At 33.3% G+C, this 20223-nt stretch overlaps 2 protein-coding genes across 2 annotated transcripts; both read right to left on the bottom strand.

Annotated features, from left to right (window-relative positions):
- Nucleotides 1–298: 298 nt before the first annotated feature.
- On the bottom strand, nucleotides 299–5433 carry LOC131627384 (omega-6 fatty acid desaturase, chloroplastic). Its single transcript, XM_058898240.1, has 10 exons — nucleotides 5209–5433; nucleotides 5076–5139; nucleotides 4514–4758; nucleotides 3921–4064; nucleotides 3634–3785; nucleotides 3341–3463; nucleotides 3026–3203; nucleotides 1408–1526; nucleotides 1122–1236; nucleotides 299–908 (listed from the first exon to the last, which is right to left on the bottom strand). Exons 1-10 carry the CDS (start codon nucleotides 5425–5427, stop codon nucleotides 747–749), a joined length of 1521 nt encoding a protein of 506 aa, XP_058754223.1. The 5' UTR covers nucleotides 5428–5433; the 3' UTR covers nucleotides 299–746.
- A 13827-nt stretch (nucleotides 5434–19260) lies between these two features.
- Nucleotides 19261–19809, bottom strand: LOC131607133 (uncharacterized). Its single transcript, XM_058879470.1, has 2 exons — nucleotides 19531–19809; nucleotides 19261–19458 (listed from the first exon to the last, which is right to left on the bottom strand). Exons 1-2 carry the CDS (start codon nucleotides 19807–19809, stop codon nucleotides 19261–19263), a joined length of 477 nt encoding a protein of 158 aa, XP_058735453.1.
- Between the last annotated feature and the right edge of the window lie 414 nt (nucleotides 19810–20223).

The raw sequence follows: 20223 nt of genomic DNA, 5'->3' as shown, positions 1-20223 counted from the left end.
ATCAAATGTTGTATAAATCAAAGGTCTATGCAGAAGTTATTATGATGTTAACATGTGGTAATCAACCAAACCACTATCTTCTATGCAGAAGTTCTAAATATTAATTTAATCAAACTTCGAGATTATGCAGTTACAGAAGATAGTAACAACATCATGTGGCTCTCTGTATTGTTTAGGATATTGCTTCACTTTGAAGTTTGCAAACATTTATGGTTGAATTGAATATGAGCTTTTCTTAGACCAAAAAGAAAACAAATACTTAAATGTTAGTATGTCAGTAATGTATAAAAACAAAGGATCAAAAATGTCATAACTCATTCATGCATTAAGTTCAAACCACACACTCCACGTGATATTTTATCAGTTACATTTGTTTAAGCATAATATAATACTCTTCCAATGTGATCGAGATTACTATAACGTCTACCTTGACCTAACGGTAGTATGTTCGTTTCCCTGGTTAATATCGCGGTCCAGTAGAGGCTACCTTTGGTAGCTTCATAACATTTGTTGCATTTGAGGCTCTCCGCCGTGAAAGCAAACACACGCCGAATGTCGCTCAGGGATTGCCCTTGTACCTTAAAACCTGAACTTTAAGAGAGCTTCAAGCAATTTCCTCTTGTTATATGTGATATAAAAAATGGAACCATACTAAACAATATTGATCTCCTAAAAGAAAATGAATGGTATACTTTCCCACTTTGATACATCAAAAATTTGTTGTGAATAAGTGAAGTTGGACCTAGTTATGCATAATCAGGCATTACTTTCTTCAAAAATTTAATTGAACCAGATTCTTCAGGCGCAACTTCATCAAAGGAAACATAATTTTGCTCCTTATCATACACATGACACACCGTCAGGATTGTCTTCATCAATCGCCAATTCCAACTAGCTTCATTCAGATACTGTTTTTCCAACACAGCAAAATAAGATACCAATAGTTAGCGTAAGTGTTTTGTAAGTGTTTTTTAGAGATTTTAACCATGAAATGAGAGCTATGTTTGACATTGATAATGTTTTAGAGCTGATTCACAGTTTAAACGCAAACAAGTTTGCATTGCTAGCCCTCATTTCTTTCATGAAGAAGCATAAAAAGATGTTGGCATTATTGGTCTTACCTTTCCCCAATTTTCTTGGAGAGATTTATGGGCTGCTCGTAAATTATAGCTCGGTATTTTCGGGGATATGTGGTGTGGAATATGGACATTAATATCATGGCATAAGATCTCGATCCTGTTCAAAAGAGAAGTCAGAATATACAAATTAGTCAAGCTACCATCAAGTTAAGTCTGCAAACCTGCACTTTGAAGACATTAACAGAATAAAAAGAACAGATATCTTCAATGAGCGATGAAAGAAATAACATTCAACAGTAGAATACAAAGAGCAAAAAAAATACATTACCATTGAGGGTAAGCACAATGAACCGTTCCATTAAGCTGTGCTTGTGCAGCATTCCACTCTTCTGAATATTTGAACGGTATGTGTGGTGCAGTATGATGTACCATGGTGAAAGTACTCATCTATGAATGAGAGCAAAAGGATACCTCTTTAGATATATGACCAATTTAATCATGAAAACTCATATTCAGCCAATCCAATAATTTTGGGAGAAATAAATAAACCACTAAAGTCTAAGGCTATGTTTGGGAGTTTGGAGGGGAAGGGAGGGGAGGGCTTTAAAAAATAGGAAGAATTAGGTGAAAAGGATAAATAGATTTTGGGTATGAGGGTTTTGGAGGGTTTGAGTTTATTCATAACACCAAAAACCCCATAAAATAGGGGAACTAAACAATTATATTGAATGAGGGTTTTGAAGGGCTTACATAAATTTTTCAAATATCTTTTAGGTTGTTATAGTATTCTGAAAATTAAAAATTTAGTAATGATAATGACTCTTTTATCATTCTAAACAAAATCATTTTTTTCGAAAAATGTCAAATATTTTCCTATATTTTTTTTAATTTTGGTTTTTGGAAGCCTTCCCTTCCCTTCCCCTCCCCCTCCCCTCCAAACTCCCCTCCAAACTCCCAAACATAGCCTAAAGCAAAAAAAAAAAAAAAAAACTCTTGAAAGATTTTTTTTTATTAAAAAAGACAAGCATGATATCATATGTTTGGGGCACAAGCACACAGCATCCTTTTGGTAAAACAAAAAGGTCTAACTTAACCGGATAACATAAATTTCAACTATTATTAAATCATTGTAAAAAAATTATAATTATACTCATCCAAGTTTATCCTGAAAATCAATCTTCACTAATCTGGATATGCTTCAATGTTCCTTGCAAATTTAATGGCTATAGGGAATTGTAGAAAACATGACCCGTAGAATAGCTTCCGCTTAGAAAACATAATAGAATATTTATTGTCTTAGGTGGGCTGGAAATGTTAGGAGAATACTTTTAGGAACAACACTAAAGAAGGCTGACCAAATAGAGAATAGTACAATACCTAGAGCTAGAGAGATCAAGAAAAACTGTAGACCACCAAACTATTAAAGAGATATTTTGAGGTATACGGTATATGATATGGAATCACGGCACTGTCTGATTTACGTACCTAACCTCACCTTGTGAGATAGAGAATGGTTGTTCTTCTATAAGTTTAGTGATTAAAGGGCCATTTTTCTATTATATAAAAACAACATGTGTAATATAATGGAAAATACAAATGTAGAGCCATCGTTTGGAGGGAGTCAGGGCCCTTAGCAGACTCCCCCGTCCATTCCTGACTATAGTCATTACATTGCCGTAAATTTTCGAGCAGCATACAATCGATGCAGACAGGGATAGTTTGGTATTGTTCCATTCCCTTACTAAAAGACTTAGTGGGCTCTAGTTACACGTTAAAGCTCAGTACTAGTTGCTATAAATCAAAGTTTAATCTAATGCCGGATTATTGGCTTTCTCTCTATCTTGGCTAAACAGTCATTGTGATCTATCCAAACAAAAGAAATAAAAACAAAAAAAAAAATACACAGTAATAAACAAAATATTAATTTATGCGACAAGCGAAATTACCCAGAAGTGATAGCCCAACCATGGCATCAACCAGAATTTTATCCATCCCATGATTCCAGTCTTGTAAATAATTAATGGCCATCCAATTGCTATGAAGGAAAAAACACAAGCTAAACTTATCTTCACTCTATTTAATTCATTTGGTCTGAACTTGGTCAAATCGAAGTGAACGACCAACCTGAAAGAAAGTAGGACGCGTCATGATTCTATATAAACTAAAATAAGTGTCAAAATAATTGAAACCAGAGATGCTCAAGTTAATGAAAAAGTACTTTGGAAGTGTATCATGACATTTCAAGGCATAGCTGATCGTACCAGTGAGCTATAGACATCCAGCATCGAAGTGGACCGTATCCATTTATTATTGCTTTCCTCAAAAGTGGATTTGACTCAAACTCGTCTTTCCAAACAGGCTGCCAAGCAGTATCTTCTTTCAACCTGTATCATTAGAGATGACTTCCAATTTTTCAGGGCACAAAACACACATATTTTACACTTCATGCATTGAATAGAAGTATTAGTTAGTCCCTCGACGACAGACATTTAATGCTACAAATGATTAACAAGATGCACCTAAAAAACAAAAAATACAAGGGAACACCACTTACATGTTTGTTTTTGCATGATGCTTGTCGTGCTTAAATCGCCATGGCTCATATGGATAAATTAGTGGTAAAAAGGCCAGAGTTCCAACAATGTCTTCTACCAATTTGTTTGTTGAAAATGATTTGTGAGCGCAATCATGTCCTATAACAAAGAACTGTGTGGCAAAATGGAAAGAGGATTACAAAACTTACACCCAAAAAAGAAGAAGCTTAGATCTTCAAGATATGAGTTTAAATGATTTGAGAAATCAGTAACAAATAATCATAAGTCAAATATGTGTTGAACTAACCCCAGTTACAGCAGTCCCTGTCCAAGCCCAAGCCAGAGGAAGTAGATACCAGGGTGCTTTAGAAATCATAAGAAGCCCCAACGCATACGAAGTGGCCGATATCAAAACAGTTTTCCATGCTTTCACATCATCAATCTCAAAAACCTTCAAAATGTAAAGCGAATATTATTTAAATATAAATAAATATTGAAAACAACAATATCATGGAATGGTTATTGTTAAGAGTCTCACATTGGATGAGATATGGTCTGATTATCCTATCTTTCTTTCTTTCTGGCTAGTATAATTTTTCCGCCCAAAGTATAGGGTGAGAGAAAAAAACACAAGAACGGCGTAGAGAGAGATTAATCATATATAGTCATCATCGACACTTTCTCTTACTCATAAAGTGAAGCAAATGTTATTCTAGTCATTGATGTTTTATTCGTGCTATAAGGAACAACTCCTTAATATTCTTATGCAAGAAGAAAACACCCTAAGGAATGTTATTTAAGTGAACAAATAAAGGAATCTAAAGATGTGACCCTACATTCTAAGAGTTCATGATAAGTCCCGACATTACAAAACATGACATGGATTTTAAGAAAAAGCACCTTCTTAGGAAGAGAAGTAATAACATCCTTCAATGTAACAGTGTCTGGAAGCGGCTCTCCAATTTGGTTAAAACCATACCGTTCTGCCAGTTCTTTTCTGTACTCCGCACTTTCGACTTGAGCTGGTTCAAGTGGAATTGCCACCGCTCGTATAACTCTAACTTTATTCCTAGGTTTAAATTGTCTTTGACTTTGATGCCCGAACCCTTTATGGATTAACCCGTCACCCTTTAGATTGAATGAGCCTGCAACATGATAGCAATTCATTATTTAAAAGGCATTTATATCATTCAAACATAACTCATTAAGTATAAACTTTCTGTATGCGCAGTTTGTCTTCTATTTCTGGATAAACTTTACTTCATGTTTATTAACAATACATCAGGAGTTTTGAGTATAATCAGTCTGTATGAAAATTTAGCACTGAGAATGCTATGAATGAGTAAAAGAGAGAAATCAACAGTGCAGTTTGCATCAACAATAGAGAAATTTGAAACAGTGATTGATTAATTAATTAATTAAAAAGTTAAGTAAGGGAATAAGATGCATGGAAATGGAATACCAGGTGAGTGATGAACAGCAATGTTTCTTCTCAAATTCAAAAGTGGCCTCTGGTGGGTAGAACACTGCAAAAAAGCAGAGTTTCAACACAAAAATTGAAAGGAGAAAAAGGAGAGAGGGAAAAGAATGAAAACCTTTAATTGGAGGAATGAATTTGCAGAGGTGCAAGCCATGTCGAGAGGAAATTGAGCTCTCTCTCTGGAGAAGATAAACTTATTATTTTGGTTTTTATATTTGACAAGAGAGAGAGGGTTGAGTTCAATTGAATTGAGAAGAGAGGAAGTTAGCGAGAGTGGTTTGGCTGTGGGGTCCACTGAATGTGGATGCAGATGGATAGCCCATTTCAGCCGCATGTACTCTTTTTACGAGATGCACCATTCATTGGGGTGGCATTTTGGTCAAATTTGTGTACTATACTCATCGTCTTCATCATTTAACAAGACTAATTAATTGCTAAAAATATGCAATTAATCAAAAACGGTTGAGATTTCTTTTGTTAATACTACTAGTATGTGTGAATTAATAGAAAGACATGAATTACTATTATAAGTAGGGGTGGCTAAACGGGCCGTCCGCCGCCCGTCCCGCCTTATGCCCGCCAAAAAACGAGCGGGGCGGACATGCCCGCCAAGTAAAATGGGCATAAAAGTCATGTCCGCCCCGCCAAGATGGCGGGTTGGCGGGCGGCAGGCTTACCCGCCTATTTTTATTTATATTTTTTTAATAGATTAATAGGCATTTTTTACCTTTTAATTAAACTTTTTCACTTATTTTTTAAAACAATTTTTTATAAAAGTAATTTTTTAATAAATTTACTCAAAAAAATATTACATATATTTATAAATAAATGTATAAAATAAACCATCAAGAATTGCAATTACTAGAATTAACTAAAAAAAGAGTGAATTTTGGAGGAGGAGCGGGCTTTGGCGAGCGGCGGGCTTTGGCGAGCGGCGGGCTTTGGCGGGGCGGGTTTTGGCGAGCGGCGAGCCTAAACTCCCAATCCAACCCGTCATTTTTTGGCGGGTGCGCGGGCGGCCCGGCACGCCCCGGCCCGTTTTGCCACCCCTAATTATAAGATAGGATATACTATTAAACTAAACTAACCCGTGCAGGATTCATATTATGCATCGTGATATCAAACTAAGATAAGATTTTTTTTCTATTGACCATCACATAGAAACTTAGTTTGACTGACATATTTATTCTTTTAAACTTATAACCAAGAGATAAACTTAGAGCAATAATTAAATAATTAATTAAATTTAATATTATTTTGAGAATTTGAAATTTGCTTAACATAAAGTTTACTTTGCAACTTTGCATCAAAAGTAAATTTTATCTTATTAAAAAATATATAAAATAATATATAATAATTTGTATCAATAAACTTTATTTATTTGTGATTTTTTTTATTAAAAATACATGTAATTAACTTTAATTACAAACACTATTAAAGTGTAACAAATATTAAAATATTAGTTTATAAAAAAAGTTTGTATTTTTTAAAATAAAATGTTAATATTTATTCTAAAAATTTAAAAATATTTGATTAATACACAAAGTTATTACTATAAAATTTGATATGGTAAAATTTGGACAATTTATATTCTCTTACTGTATTAAATAAAGATCAATAAATTAATTTGATATATTTTATTATATTCAAATTTTTATCTTCAAATATCATAAGAGTCATTTTTCATTTGTGTTAGTAAATTATTTTAGAGGCTAATGTAGTATAACATTTTTGTTTTTGTTTCAGTGAATGAGATGATATAATTTTGTTACATAAAACATATATTATTATATATTATTATTACAATTATTATTATTATTATTGAATAGATTCATATTAAAACGGGTTTTAGTTTATAACTAAAATACAACTTAATATTTATGAAATATTTAAATTTAGTATTAGAAATATGTACATTGAAATTACACATAATTATATACCTATGCAAATTGTATCTATACTAAAAATTGCTATAAGTATTATATTTTAGACATGAGACAATTATGATGTATGAAAAACACAACTTTCTTATGAAAAACACAAATTTGTCATTCTTTTTATTCAATTTATTTTATACATTTTCTACGGATTGAGACTACTTAAAATAGACATGCCCTAGGGACCGAGACTACTTAATTGTTTATTATTTTATTTTATCTTTCTACTAAAATATACAATACATACGGGCAGAGACTACTTAATTTGTATATCTAATTTTATTGAATTAACATAATTTCCCTTTAAAAATTAATAAAATAATTCTACACTATACAATTAATTCATATTTGGATCACAAGCACAAATTGACATATTTTTATTTATTATTTTTAATATTATATTTTTATCTATATTTTTTTATCATTACTTTAGCATAATTATTTACTATTTATAATAACTTTGCGCGACCCGCTGTCCTCCGAATAGATTTGATGTTTCTTTATCTTTTAATTTCCTTCTTCTGCAAGCTTTCCCTATATCAATACATATTTATTAAACTCTTTTATGTAGTTTAAAGATTTATATTATAGTTTTAATTATTATTTAATTGATAATACTCATATTTAATTTTATGGAAGACATTTTAAATATTAATTAATTAATTCAATTATATAAACGGGAATAAGTTACAAATATTTTTATAAACATGATACAATTATTATTATAAACTGTAATAAGTTATAAATATTTTAATAAATGTGAAAAAGTCAACTGATTATACAATTATTTTTATAAACAGGAATAAGTTGTAAATAATTTTATAAACGGGAAAAAGTCAACTGTTGATACAACTATTTAACGAGTTAATTTTTTTAAAAGTTACACAAATTATTAATAAATTAGAAATGTCCAAATTATTTTAAAATTTACAAAGAAATTTAGTTAAGTAAATTTTTTATGCATATTATTAATAACAATGACATTTTATCTATACAATAGTAATCTAACTATAAATAAAATTTGTAAATTATAAGTGTTTTTAAAATGAGATTTTTTACTTAGAAAATATTTAACCCGTGCCTCGCACGGGTCTAAAGTACTAGTATTAATATATATTAACCTTTATACATTGATGCAAATAGTATTTTTAAATATTTGTAACAACAACAATATATATATATATATATATATATATATATATATATATATATATATATATATATATATATATATATATATATATATATATATATATATATATATATATATATATATACATTTATTTGATACAATATATGCGTTTATAAAAATATTTGTAATTTATTCCCGTTAATAAATATAAATATATCAACAATAGACTTCTTCCTATTTTTAAAAATATTTGTAACTTATTCCCGTTTATAAGAATAATTGTATCAGCAGTAAAAAATTTCACCTTTATAAAAATATTTACAATTTATTCTCGTTTATAAAAATAATTGTCTTAGCCGTAAATATTTTCGCCTTTATAAAAATATTTGTAACTTATTTTTCTTTATAAAAATAATTGTATCAACAATATATTTTTTCTCGTTTATAAAAATATTTGTAACTTATTTTCGTTTATAAAAATAATTCTATAAAAATATTTATAACTTATTCCTATTTATAAATATAATTGTATCAATAATAGATGTTCTCCGTTTATAAACATAACACTTTTTGCGTTTATACAAATAATTGTATAAACATAACACTTTTTGCGTTTATACAAATAATTGTATAAAAATGTTCCCGATACAAAGTCAACTCCGCAATGAGTTCCCGTCGGACTAAAGTGTGATTATTTTCCCCTTTACCGAGCAAACCCGCAACGGGCCGATATCCACAATTGTCGTCGCCTCCAACATCAACGATGTTATCGATATATTTGTGCATAAAAAGTGGCATCTCATCAATGTAGACAATCGGTGATTTTTTGATCGGCGGTGTGTGAGGTGGCTTCGAAATACGGGCTCCTTTGTTACCACTACACTTGGACTTCGGTGTCGGTGAATCCGGAAATGATGCATCAACATGTTCAAAGTAGGAAGGAGATCGTTTTGTTGATGTGTCTTCTTGTGTAACTTTGGACTTTTTCGGTGCACCTTTCGTTTTAACCGGTTGAGATGGCGGTTTCAAATCGGTGGTCTCCGGAAATGCAATTTTTCGCAATTGTTCTTTTATGTGCATTTTGGTGGTGTCATCCGCTTTAGCAAACTTCTCCATTATCACATCCAACTCGTCGGAGATGGTGATTTTGGAGTCATTTTCCTTCGGCGGGTCAAAATCATCAAAACGAAGTTTCTTCCAATGGTCGGCTACCTCATCCATGCGTATTGGTGAATTCAACTTCTTCTTTTTTGAAAGTATACAAGCACATGGAAGGCCGTATGTATTTCTAATGGTACACCCACATAAAGAACTATCCGGCCCCGTGGTCTCCGACCGCTTTGCTTCATGAAACAAAAATTCAAACCCGTTCGGGATATGTTGTAAATCAATTGGGAGAATAAAATTTGGCCCTTATACCGGTGTTCCATAACCGTCTTGCTCCGACCGAACGATGTTTGAATTTCATTGTGTTGATTTTCAAGCATTTGGTTCACGGTGTCCCATCCCCGACACAAATCTCCTTTGCAATCACCCAACCACCTCTTGAAGACTGCATGTGCGGATTCAACTCGGTTGGTCGTGGTGCAACCAAGATGTCTTACTCGATTTGTCCAAGCGCACACGACTTTTTCTCTTACTTTGTCAAGAATGGTGGATTCGACGTAATGACAAAAAGTCTTAATGGAACCAAACAAAGACCTAAAGTGTACCAATTTCTCGGTATACACCTCTTCGGAGTATGCATCCAAAATTTCCCTCCATGCCGCCATTATCCTCTCAACCACAACACCGGCTTTGATAACTTTACCGTTTTCATCCGGCCGATCTTTTGTCCCAACGGCGGGTTTCAACTTACTTCTCACGTTGCAAGTTATGTGATACCGACAAAGTAACGCGGTCGATGTTGGGAAGACGGTATCAACCGCATTCATCAAAGCATTGTCCCGGTCGGTCACAATGACTTTTGGCATAACATTTTGACCAACCAACAAAGACTTGCATATTCCCAAAGCCCATGTAAAGTTTTCTTCTTTTTCACACTCCAAAAAAGCAAACCCGACCGAATAAGTCTTGTCCGTCGAGGTCACACCGACGATCTCTAGAAGAGGAAGCCTATACTTGTTTGTCTTGTACGTCGAATCCATGACAAGAACGGTTGGAAATGTGTTGAACAATTTGACACTTTCGGGATGAGTCCAAAAAATATCACGAACGGTAACTTTGTCCTCGGACGTTCGGAAGCTTGACACATATTTGTTATCGCCTAATAGTTTCAAAAGTTGTTGCATTTCCGACCGAGAACCCATTTTCAAAACTTTGAGGTTGTGTCGTTCATTGTAAACTTGCTTGATATTTGAAACGCTATCCGGTTTTTTACGCTTCAAATCGGCAAGTATGTTGCGAGGCGCCACTTTGACTAGCGTTAAATCCGAAATCACATTCTTCTCTTCGCGGGACAAACGACACGCCATTGGATGTCCGTGTAACTTGGAATCCAATGCATGATTATGAATTCCACAAATCACAGTTAAACGCCACAAATCATCAACCCTCCGAGTCGCCCGCAACTTAAACGAACACCCGCACTTTCTCGATCCCGTGTCTTCGTGTTTTAGCACCCGGTTTGATTGTGCATAACTCCCACCCCGTTCGCAATTCAAAACAACGAAAGCTTTCCGCCTACTATTTCTATTATCGGACCTTAAAATTACAATTCCAAATCCAACTTTACTAGCTTCGTTCCGAACCCAATCAATCAAATGCTCGCGACTACCGAAGCTCCGATCATTGGTAAATTGTTGCCGAACATCAACCGCATTGATGATAGCTCGATCGTCGATAACCGAATCATTTTTAACGTTGACAACTTCCGGAACTACTGCGCCATCGACTTGCACAATGTTGTCCGGATGCACCATACCTAACATATGTGAAAATTAGCAAAATTGGCCAAAACTGTTTTTTTTAACTGCCAGGGCATATTTCGGAAGTTCATTTCCGAAATTTGTTAGGTAATATATTTCGGAAATGAACTTCCGAACCATTGCAGGTTTCAGCATAAATTTGTTGAATCAATGTAGTGAAATAGGGGATGAAATGAGAGATGTTTACCTCAAATTGTAGCTTTCTATGCTCCCTTTAACGTGATCAATGGTTTGAAACTTGATTTTGAGACGAAAAATGGATGGAGATTGATTGAGTTTTGGAGAGGGTTTGGAGAAGTTTTGGAGAAAAAATGATGAAATAGTGAAGGAGGGAAAATTGTATATGCAGGACTATTTTCGGAAATGAACTTCCGAAATATTCACGGTTTTTGAATTTTTCTGAATTCGGAAATGCATCTCCGAAAACACCACTTTTTTGGTGTTTTCGGAGATTCATTTCCGAAAAGTATGAAAATTCAGAAAAAATAATAACTTCGGAGATGCATCTCCGAAGTAGGGGCAATTGGGGGATTTCGCTGGGGGTGACCCCCATAGGGAGGTGGGTAAAGAAAAATTCATATTCTAATCAAATGTTTATGTTATTAGTATATTCTAATATCTTGTTTTTTTTTATGTAATTTAAATTGAATTTTTTTAACTTTTTTAAATTTGACTATTTAAATCGCATCAATGGAAATAAGATATAAATTAGTTGAAAATAAAAAATATTGATAATTCGTAAATAATTTTGCTCTTTTAAATTAACATATTCAACTTTGCAATACACAATTTTTTTTAATAACAACAATTTTACACCATCTCCATGGTTTACTATCATCATAAAAACTTTCTTTGGTGGAAACCATTTTAGATGTTTCACAAAAGACAACCATGAAGAAAATTAAAAGAAAACTTAAATTGTAGAGTTTGGAAAACTGAAGGACAATCCTGAAAGAAACCTTCATGCAATAGATTAAAATTTATTGCTATCAATTTCAATAAATAAACAAATAGAAAATAACGTGAATAGAGGCAGAGAGGAAGATGATACTTAATAGTTGTTTGAACATATGAAGAAACAATGAAGAGAGGAATAAACAATGATCAAATAGACATGGAAAATAATTGTTTGAAGAGTGGTGCTTTTAAGTGCAAGACATGTAGTAAATATTTCATTTCAAGCTCCTGGTTGACATAAGACTACAATATGCTTAAGCTAATTGGAAAAAATATTCTTCTGGCAAGTTGCATATATGTTCTATTTGTGGATTTAAACTTGCACATGAATAATACCAAAAAGCAGCTACAACTACTGCAGTAACCATAGTTGTAGTTGCCCCATGGATAACCTCTTCCTAAATAATATTTAATTATAAACTCAACCACAAATGTGTAAATACAGATAAAATTAAATATTATCAAATAACTAAATCAACTAATTCATCATTCATCAACAGGGTGCCAAAATCTATTGAAAAACCAAAGAGAATCACCCTTAACATTTTCACCGTCTTGTTTCCTGTGCCAACTATAGTGAACATGTGTTATGTTCTTTATATGAAAAATAGCATGCCCAAAGCTAGTTTATCTGAATGTTGAGTATGTTGGCTGTGGTTCTGACATGCTGCAATTCAAAACATGTTTGAACCAGACTTAGCTACATAAGAAAATTTAGTTTTCGAACTTTAAAGCGACACATAAGGATGAATGAAGGAAGTGTTACATAAGACTCAAAAGTTTAATGTACGAAACTTATTTGGTTGCTAAACCTTCAAGGTTCCCTCCATCTTCAATGGTTATGTTTACAGGAGTTAATTCATCTTTTATAGGAGTGCAAATACCATTTACAATATTATAGCAACATTTGAAACACTTCCTAAGACACAAATAAAATGATAAATCTACTTTTGAAATTACCAGAACATGGAAAAATAATCTAAAATGTGATTATAACATAATCTACTTTGAGCAGCATCTAAGTATATTAGCATTTATAGAACATTCACACGCATGGACATCGCCAACATGCACAACATCAACCTTGTACTTAACAAACTGGGTGAGAAGAAGTTCTATTTCTCTTATTTGAATTCAAACTCAATCTCACGGCGAGAAGCTGAAATAGAGGCAGGGTGATTTAAGCAGTGTGCCTCTTGCTTCTTGAGTTCCATCTGAATACCTTGAACCAAAAGATAAATGACTGGTTCACATAGAAACTATCAAATGGATATGGAAAGTTGAAATGTTTGGGGTTATTTGAGCAGTGGCTTTTCAATAGTGGAATAATAATAATTAGTGGAATAATAATCATTTTATAATTAGATTAAAATAAAATAAAAATATTTGAAATAAGTTTGGTGATGACATTAACGTCGGCTGTTCAAATTTTATCAATTAAACTAATGTTTTTTTATAGATAAAAAAATAAATATTGTATGAAAATATAATGTGTTGACACATCACATGCAATAAATGCCAAATTAATATGGTGATAGTAGTGTTACAAAATGTCTAATTTGTCCATTGTAATTTGTTTAATTGTTAATTTTAATCAGAGGATAATTCATGAATTTTATAGTACTTAGATTTTTTATATATGTATATTGGATTAGATGAGAAATAAAGAGAGGATAAAGTATACCATATTTCTTAAATTTTTCAAAGAAGTAATGTACTTTTACCTGAATAAAAAACATAGTATTTGCACTAATAGAATTATAATAATTATATGAATGTAATAATTTAAGTTACTATTATAATGATATTGATATTGTAAATATATAACATTATTATTCTAAATTGACACTTTGATAGACAATTCATATTACTATCTTAAAAGTTATTAACACTTACTCCCGAGTAAGTTATTAACACTTACTCCAAATCAATACCATTGATTCTTCTCAATCTAATGGTTAAAAGTAATAAGTAATAGTTTTCTCTCTCCACATTTATTACTTAATATTTTAAACCATTAGATTGAGAAAAAACAATGATCCAGATTTAGAGTAAGGCTCTGTTTGGCATGCCAATTTTTGAGCTTATGTCTTATAGCTTATAGCTTATAAGCTCATATAACAATAAAAGACCTATTTGGTAACAAGTCTTTTTATTACGAGCTCATAGCTTATTTTACTAACTTATAGCTTATTTTTCAGACGCTGTTTCAAATAGCGTTTTAGCTTATAGCTTATCATTTTTTTCTTCCATTTTTACCCTTATTTTTTTAACTAAAATCCATTTTTATCCTCTATAATTTATTTTAATTTAAAATAAAATAATTATATATTAAATGTCCTTTATGTCATTTTAATTAATCAGCTAGTTGAACCGCTAATTTTACCAAACACTTCAATCAGCTTATCAACTATAAGTCATCAGTCATCAGCTATAAGCTATAAACTATAAGCTATCAGTCATCAGCCATCAGCCATAAGCTATCAGCTATCAGCTAACTTATCTGTCAACCGCTATTTTTACCAAACAAAGCCAATGTGTTAATAACTTACTCTTTGAGTAACAATGTCCCTCCTCATATATATATTTCAAATAGTAATCGTTTTTTAATTTAATATAACACTCTCCCTTTGAAATATCTATCGCGGTGATCCATTGAGGTCTTGTCGAGGAAAATCCATGGGAACATATGTTGCCTCATTAAAAATCTTATTCGGAAAACCCCATTTGGATAAAAACCTTAATAAGGTAAAAAGAGTACAACATTATGTTCCCCCTCAACCAGATGCATATAATTCTTCAAAAATTTTGAAAGTGAAATATTCGAATATTTTGCACATCCTTCTTAAAAACTGATGTAGAGAGTGTTTTTGTGAATAGATATGCCACATTATCACTCAAACGAATATATTGAATATCAACCTCTTTACTTCTTTCGAGTCCTTATGTGAATGAGAAGAACTTTGGAGGAATATGTTTGGTTTTATCACTTTTGATGTAACCTTATTTCATCTGGGGTAACACATACAACATTGTCTTCATACAAAATTGTTGGATTCTTATAAGTTTAGACGCTCCTTAAATATGCTGAGTCACGGATCTTAACCATATAGAATCTTTGTTTGCTTCATGAAGGACAATTAATTCAACATGATTCGATGAAGTTGCTACAAGTGTTTGCTTTTGAGATCTCCTTGCTTTTGAGATCGCCTTGCTTTTGAGATCTCCTGTATATTGTAGTGTCACCATATGTAAACATGCATTCAGTGACTTAGCATTATTTGGATCTGACAAATATTTTGTATCTGCTTAACCAAGTAAAACTAGTTTTGTATTGTTAGAATAAAACAAACCAATACCAAAGGTATCTCGGAGATAATGAAATATATATTTTATTCCTTTCCCATGTCTTATTGGAAGACCTAAGCTGAATCTTGCTAGTAATTTTACTGCAAAAGCTATATCAGGTCTTATATAATTTTTTTAAATAGTTTAATATATTTTTAAATATAGTACAAATTTAAAATTGTTTAAATAATACACAAATATCAAACATCATACAAATTAACTAAATACGATAAATAATTAAATATTAATTTTATTATATTAAGATATAATTTTAAAGGTAGAAAATTGAATATTATATATATATACACACACACACGTGTGTGTACACTTTGTTCTGCTCATGAATCAGAAGTGGTGTTGATTAATGATGTTGGACTCTTGAGACATTGACATTGATCTCTGGTACGATGGTGTGGGGGTGGACCTGCAAGCTTAGCACTATAACCTCCAAATCAATTATAGAGTCTAAGATGAGTGAAGTGAAAGAATATATATCAGAAAAGTGTTCCTTGAATCTTATGTGTGTTGATTATATATGTTGGATAATTTTATTGAGTTTAATCTGTATTGGGCCTTTGGCCGACCCAAAAGAATTGCCCTCAAGGCTTGTTAGGTTTTCTCGAGCAAGGAAGTCTTTCAAAGTTGTGGTCGGCACCTTGTTATCACATTCGAATATGAGGAGAAATGGAAAGGTCGTGGAGCAATTACAAAATTTATGGGAAACAAACACAATAATATCTTTATCATCATTGAAATGTCTCGTCAGTTTTTCGGGTACGTGACTTGAGGCTTGCGGGTTAGGGTATGGCATTTTTCTACAGGGCATTCGAGCGCACTTGAGTTTACTTGTATTTCCCAAGACAAAATATGGCCGTTGATATGCTGCTTTTTGTTTTCCTTTGATCTGGTTTGTTGGTCGCTCTCATTTATATAAAGATTTCTTGACTTATTAGGAAAACTTCGAGTAATGCTTTTTTCCTTTCTATGAAGGTTTTTTTATCCAGATAAATTTATGATTACCTGTCCGAGTTTGAAATAGAGGTGTTAAAACTTTTGAAGTTTGCCTTCTCACAGCTTTATCCAGATGCCCGGGCTTATATAAGGGTGTTTAAATTCTAGGCTAATTATCGATTTCGGAAGCCCTCCTATCAATTGTTCTTCCATCTTTTTGTTGTGCTTACTTCTTAGAATAATATCTGCGACCAATGGCTCATTGTACTACTCCAAGAAGTTCCCGGTTTAGCCCTCAGGTCGAGAGTTTGTATGATTTTCGATATTGCTATGTAATGCTAAAATCATGTACTCTTATGGTCCATTCCACGTCCTATCATGTTTCTATCGAGCTTTCTCACTCTATCAACTATCAAGGTTTTCCCCCTTGTTCATACACAAATAGGTTTCAAAAGTATTAGACTTAGATCCATTTCAAACATGAACTTCATGCATGTGATGTATGTCTGGATTCTCTAACTCCATACGAGATTGAGATGAAAAAGGATCTTGATGATGTTCATGAGAATCTTGGTTATGAAGAGGGTTTGGTCCTACTTATGTAAAGTCTTCTATGTATAGAAAACGGTCAATTGACATTCGTGTTCTTGTGGGAGAGACCAATAGTTTGGATAGGAATGAAATCTTCTATGAGGATATAGGCACCCCCTTGTAGGCTTTTTTTTGACTAGGGTTGTTACTGCAATTGTTAAGGATCGGGATTGATGTAACACCCTTCTACCCAAAAAGAATATTCGTAATATAATATGAATTAACATCAAATAAAATCATCAACAAGGGTGTCACATCGTCATAAAAGCACCATGATCAATAGACATGCTCCGTAACACGGGTTACATCAAAATTCATTTCAAAACTATATCTCGTTTATTGTCATAAATCAAAGCATATTATCTCGCAGCGGAATCCACAACTTTAAACATCTTTAAAATAATCTTCACATTAAGTGAACTTCTTGGTTCATGAGTCATAGCTCAAATCATCAACATCAAAATCTTTGGAAAGGATGAAGCTATCCTCAAACTCCTACGGACTACTCCTGATCACCTGCGCGTTACCCACCTAGAGGTAACATTCAAACAGAAAGGGTGAGTATTTCAGAAAGGGTGTACATAAGGAATAAATATAGTAGTTGTATTCAAAATAATCAACCACACCCACACCGACATAACATATTCGTCATATACGCATACTTACCCACACTCGCACATCATCGTCTATTCATAACGTCGCCGTATAATTCAACCACAATTACCACGTAGGTATAGCACATCACAATTAATCAAGTCATCAAAATCATACATCACAAAAACAATGCCATGCAACAATAGTGGACTCATGCATGTGGTACCAATTCATCACTGATGACTCCGTCATCGTTCTCCAAAGATCCCCACCATAGGATCGATTCCTGCTTGGAATCGGAGATCATCAACAAGTTGCACTCAATTTGTACAATGGGATTAAGGGCCATCACTGGACCGAGGTCCTACAACATCACTGGACTTTCGTCCTACAATTATGCTATGAATGCATGATGCTTAACTTCATAAAATTAACGACACGGCTAGTCAAAATAGCACCATCAGTCATGTATTCATCAACATCATATCATCATTTAAACACACCACCACACAAGCATCTTGTTCAACACAACACACAAATCACCAAATAATCATGTTATCAATCAACACAACAATCATCCACCAAAATTAAGTATGGAACACTAGATTTCATAAAGTAAAGTTTCATACAAAATGCCCCTTAAACCCACCCAAAAGTGCACATTAAATTCCAAAAAATTCTGATAAAATATAAGTTACCATATTCTGGAATCGATTTTCAAAAAATACAATTTTTCGTTTTTCAGAACGCGCTAAGCGCCCTCCACCGCGTGACGCGGGCTCCTCTCTGCCTCGACCTTCTTCTCTGTTGTTCAGAGTGCGCTACGGGCCCTCCACCGCGCGACGCGGGCTCTGCAATTTCTGTAAAATTTTCCTGCGCGACCTACATCAACCAGTCCCAATCCTATGCCCAAAAACTGATTTTTAACATTGTTTTCTTGCGATTTAAGGCCTAATAACCTAGTTCTAGCATGGTTTAATTACTTTAAACATCAAATTACAATATTCGTTATATCCCCAATCATCTTCATCAACCCTAAACATTCTAAATCATATTAATTGAGGATCTAACTTTATCTCATGTGATCAATCAATACTACAACAATCATCATCATCATCTTTATACAATATAACGTGCATACAATCAAACAAACAATCATCATAGATTCATCAATCTCATCAAGAACGACCCAAATTCCAATATACAGTTATCAACCCCTTAAATCAAACATAATAATCATGATAACTCCCCTTACCTTAAATTGTTCGTTGGTTTGATTATCTTCCAATTCCTACGGTTGAATTCCTCTCCTCTTCTTGCCGTAGTTCTCTCTTCCTTCACGGTCCCCAACTTTTCACGATCGTACCGAATGAGACTCTTTTCTCCTTTTCCCTAGTTTAACCCTTGGACCCCTAATATTGATCTTCCCTATTTACCTTCACTTATTCTTTCACATGACCACCATGCCCTTATTGTCTTTATTTTAATATTATTCTAATTATTTAATTATTCTATTATTCTTCTAACTAAATAATTTCCACTTAATTAAAATAATTATTCTAAAAACCACATGACCACTTAATCATCATAAAATCATCCAAGCATCAACATCACAATACTCCTAAACATCACATAATTCAACAACAATTCACAATTACTCAATTTGACTCAACTAAATAAATAATTAAAAAATTTGGGGTGTTACAACTCTCCCCCACTTCAAAGAATTTTCACCCTCGAAAATTACATGACGGAAACAAGAACGGATAAGACTCTCTCATTTGATCTTCACGTTCCCAAGTCCAACTCTCACCGGCTGGTCCACCCCACAACACCTTCACTAAGGCAATCTCTTTACCTCGCAATTGCTTTACTTCTCGTTCTTCTATTTGTACTGGTGCTGCTTCGATAGTCAGGTTATCTCTCACCTGCACATCATCCATTTGAATCACATGCGAAGGATCGGGAATGTATTTCCTCAACTGAGACACATGAAATACATCATGAAGATTCGCAAGCGACGGTAGCAAGGAAATCCGATAAGCCTCCTCACTTATCCTTTCCGAAATCTGATAGGGGCCAATAAAACGTGGCGTAAGCTTTCGTGATTTCAAAGCTCTACCGACACCAGTTACTGGAGTAACTCTCAAAAACACATGATCGTCCACCTGGAACTCATATGCTCTCCTCCTTTTATCATGATAACTATTCTGACGACTTTGAGCAGCTTTCATCCTTTCTCGAATCATCCTTATCTTTCCAGTCGTCTCTTGCACCATCTCTGGTCCGAGCACAACACTCTCGCCTGATTCATACTAACACTACGGAGTTCTACACCTCCTACCATACAACGCTTCATATGGTGCCATACAGATACTCGCATGAAAACTATTGTTGTAAGTAAATTCAATTAATGGCAAATGGCTATCCCAAGCCCCTCCTTAGTCCAACACACAAGCCCTCAACAAATCTTCTAGTGACTAAATGATCCTCTCGGTCTGACCATCTGTCTGTGGATGATACGCCGAACTCAATCTCAATGTAGTACCCAAGGCATCTTGTAAACTCTTCCAAAATCTTGACGTAAACCTTGGATCTCTATCTGACACAATACTCGACGGTATTTCGTGCAATCTCACAATCTCTTCGACATACATCTTAACCAGCTGGGAAATAGAATGGTTAATTTTCAT

This window comes from Vicia villosa, linkage group LG1 (genome assembly GCF_029867415.1).
Source record: "Vicia villosa cultivar HV-30 ecotype Madison, WI linkage group LG1, Vvil1.0, whole genome shotgun sequence".
NCBI lineage: Eukaryota > Viridiplantae > Streptophyta > Magnoliopsida > Fabales > Fabaceae > Vicia > Vicia villosa.
This window is presented reverse-complemented; position numbering and strand designations above follow the sequence as displayed.

What these genes read in the sequence shown, in the direction of transcription:
- LOC131607133 (XM_058879470.1), bottom strand. Translation starts at nt 19,809, where the DNA reads ATGGTGCAAGAGACGACTGGAAAGATAAGGATGATTCGAGAAAGGATG. An exon ending in CGCTTGCGAATCTTCATGAT is followed by an intron (nt 19,459 to 19,530) that starts GTATTTCATGTG and finishes GATGATGTGCAG; the next exon opens with GTGAGAGATAACCTGACTAT.
- LOC131627384 (XM_058898240.1), bottom strand. Translation starts at nt 5,427, where the DNA reads ATGCGGCTGAAATGGGCTATCCATCTGCATCCACATTCAGTGGACCCC. An exon ending in ATTCATTCCTCCAATTAAAG is followed by an intron (nt 5,140 to 5,208) that starts GTTTTCATTCTT and finishes GCTTTTTTGCAG; the next exon opens with TGTTCTACCCACCAGAGGCC. An exon ending in CAGGGACTGCTGTAACTGGG is followed by an intron (nt 3,786 to 3,920) that starts GTTAGTTCAACA and finishes TTTGCCACACAG; the next exon opens with TTCTTTGTTATAGGACATGA.